General features: G+C 35.9%; 1 protein-coding gene across 4 annotated transcripts in view; it reads left to right on the top strand.

Annotated features, from left to right (window-relative positions):
* nrd1a (nardilysin a (N-arginine dibasic convertase)) overlaps positions 1 to 2897 on the top strand; it is a 51452-nt gene that overhangs the window by 12414 nt on the left and 36141 nt on the right. For all 4 annotated transcript variants that reach the window (XM_014009793.1, XM_014009794.1, XM_014009795.1 and 1 more), the window contains one exon: positions 460 to 533. In XM_014009793.1, coding sequence (XP_013865247.1) covers positions 460 to 533 — 74 coding nt within the window. The remainder of the gene's footprint in view (positions 1 to 459; positions 534 to 2897) is intronic.

Raw genomic sequence — 2897 nt, 5'->3', positions numbered from 1 at the left:
GTATTGTATTGTATTGTATTTAGAAATTAGTAGTTTTATTTATTTCAGCCCTGTGTGACCAGAGATGATGTAATATCTCATTCCTCATTTTTCAGAACGCATAAACAAACCCAGAATTCCAGCTTCTGTAAATAATTTACATATTTTATTAAATTAAACAATTATAAATCTATCAAAGCTGAGATGCTTGTTTTCTTTTCTTGTTTTTGATTTTCATTAAAGTGTTGTGGGATGTTTCATCAGGTTTTGTTTTTTTAAGATTAAGATGTAGAATCAGACTTYTTATGTGCAATAACTGGGACGTTAAAACCTGAAGAGTCTGTCAGGAGTTTGTTTTTGTCTGGGTTTTATTATCAGTCRAAATTTGTCCATGTTTTTGGTCTGACTCATGCCCTTTCTGTCTGCCTGCCTTGTATTTGAGCTCAGGATCTCACCTTTCTGTGTTGTTTTCTCTCATAGGTGGGCTCAATTCTTTATCTGCCCCCTGATGATCCGAGATGCCATCGACAGGGAGGTGGAGGCCGTTGATAGCGGTGTGTCACTTCGTTTGTCATTTTCTCGTTAAGCAGCGGTTGATTTGGGGTTTCATACATACATGGCTGATTTAATGCACTTKGATTAGATTAGGTTTTAGATTAGATTCGTTTTATTTTGGTTTTACAACATCACAACAAAAGGAAACAAAACGAAACACTCTTTTACAAACCAGTAACCTARCATAAAAGGAATAGGCCAAAGTCAAGTCTAATACTTGCCTAGCCTATGTACCTACCTAGTTAGCAAAATATTTATGATCCATCACATTAAACTGAGGATTAAGTCAAATTTGGTCAAAATGACCTCAGCATATTTCGAGATTCCTGCTTTTTAAGCTACATTTTGATCCCTGATCATCCTGATATGATGAACTGTTCCAGAGGTATCCCTTCATTTGTTTTGCTAATCAGGATAACTCATTGATATTTTCAGGTCATTTTAAAGAGGAAACGTCTAACAATATTTGGATATTAAGATTTACCAGCTGGAAATAAAAATAAAAAACTTTGTTAGCTAGCAAGGAAAAATTACTAAAATGTAATAATTTTCTGCTCAAAATCTTGTTTTTTTTTCTTTTGTTTGTTATTTAGCGAAGAAGGGCTTCCAAAAATTCCTTAAGATTGTATTTTAGTTATTTAATATAAACTGCCCATAGATAAGGTATTTATTCATTATATTTAGACAAAACACAACTGTTGCAGACATTTTAACTAATGCACTATAGCTTCATTTTTTCCCCACATACCACTATGAAACTTATTCCTTAGTTTGATTTGATGTGAACAATTGAACTTACATCAAAAAGCAATTCTTCTTAAATGTCAATGCGATTTAAAATGTCTGCCATAGCCAACTAACCTTAAACACAAATTATAATTTAGTCAATTTTACAGATACTATTATGTTGTGTTGATAGTTTTGATTTAACCTGAACCTATATTGTGAGTGTAAACAGATAGTTAAAGGCAAAATGTTTTATAAAAATCTTGTGCTATTTGGAATCCACTAAAGATGGTTTGTTAGTAAAATATCACATGACTATAAAATTTCATGAAGCATTCGGGAAATAATCATTAGATATCCATCTTCAACATTTGGAGCCAACCCAATTCAAGATGGCTGCCTCAATGGTTCTAAATCAGTCTATTTTACAGTTATGTATTTTGTTAATTTTTGTTGTGGTAGCAGCTGAGAGTTATTCACAAATYTTTCCTATTGTACAAAAGCTTTGCTTAAAACTTTAGCATTTACTGTTGGAGTCAACACTGTTTGCGTGTTGGCAAAGTATCTCATGAGCTAGACTCATCTGACACTTGCAAAGAGTAACATTGGATGTAGATCTACAACTCATTACCTCTTTGACTCAACCCAGTTTATTATACAGGGGTTAGACAATGAAATTGAAACACCTGTCATTTTAGTGTGGGAGGTTTCATGGCTAAATTGGACTAGCCTGGTGGCCAGTCTTCATTAATTGCACATTGCACCAGTAAGAGCAGAGTGTGAAGGTTCAATTAGCAGGGTAAGAGCACAGCTCTGATCAAAATATTGCAATGAACACAACATTATGGGTGACATACCAGAGTTCAAAAGAGGACAAATTATCGGTGCACGTCTTGCTGGAGCATCTGTGACCAAGACAGCAAGTCTTTGTAATGTATCAAGAGCCACAGTATCCAGGGTAATGTCAGCATACCACCAAGAAGGACCAACCACGTCCAACAGGATTAACTGTGGATGCAAGAGGAAGCTGTCTGAAAGGGATGTTATGGTCTAAAACCAGGGGTTTCAGTTTCATTGTCTAACCCCTGTAGCTGCCACACCCAGTCAATATTTGCTAACACAAAAATAGGCATAGCTTTGTCAATTTTACAAATATTGAGCAAAAAATTGAAGTGTAGTAGGTGAGAGTCATCTTAAATGGTAAATGGCTTGAACTTATATAGTGCCTTATCAAGTCCACTTGGACKCCAAGGCGCTTAAACTCTCACTCCAAGTGCTACATGTCTCTCTAGATCACAAGATGTAAGATAAAATAGCTGAAGTTTGGTCATTTCTCAACATAAGATGATTCAAAAGTAAAGGCTAGCAAACCTAACAAGGCGAAGGACAACTGTTCTTGCTCACATGGTTGTAACTTTTGTAAATTTGTCACAGAAAGACTGCAACCTTTTCCAACAGACAGTGCACAATAATGAGCACATGTAGGGAACCCTCCAAGATTTGTCCGTCTTTAGAAGTTTAGCTGGAACACTTGTAAAGACGGCTGTATTTTCTGACAGCCTCGGCCAGCTGATCCTCAGTAGAGCGGTTGAAGCTAAATTTGAGCTGCGTAGTTCAGCCGTTTGTCCGCATAACCC

Source organism: Austrofundulus limnaeus, unplaced genomic scaffold (genome assembly GCF_001266775.1).
Source record: "Austrofundulus limnaeus strain Quisiro unplaced genomic scaffold, Austrofundulus_limnaeus-1.0 Scaffold61, whole genome shotgun sequence".
Classification (NCBI taxonomy): Eukaryota; Metazoa; Chordata; class Actinopteri; order Cyprinodontiformes; family Rivulidae; genus Austrofundulus; species Austrofundulus limnaeus.
Note: the sequence above shows the minus strand (reverse complement) of the source record. Positions and strands in the feature narration are given on the sequence as shown.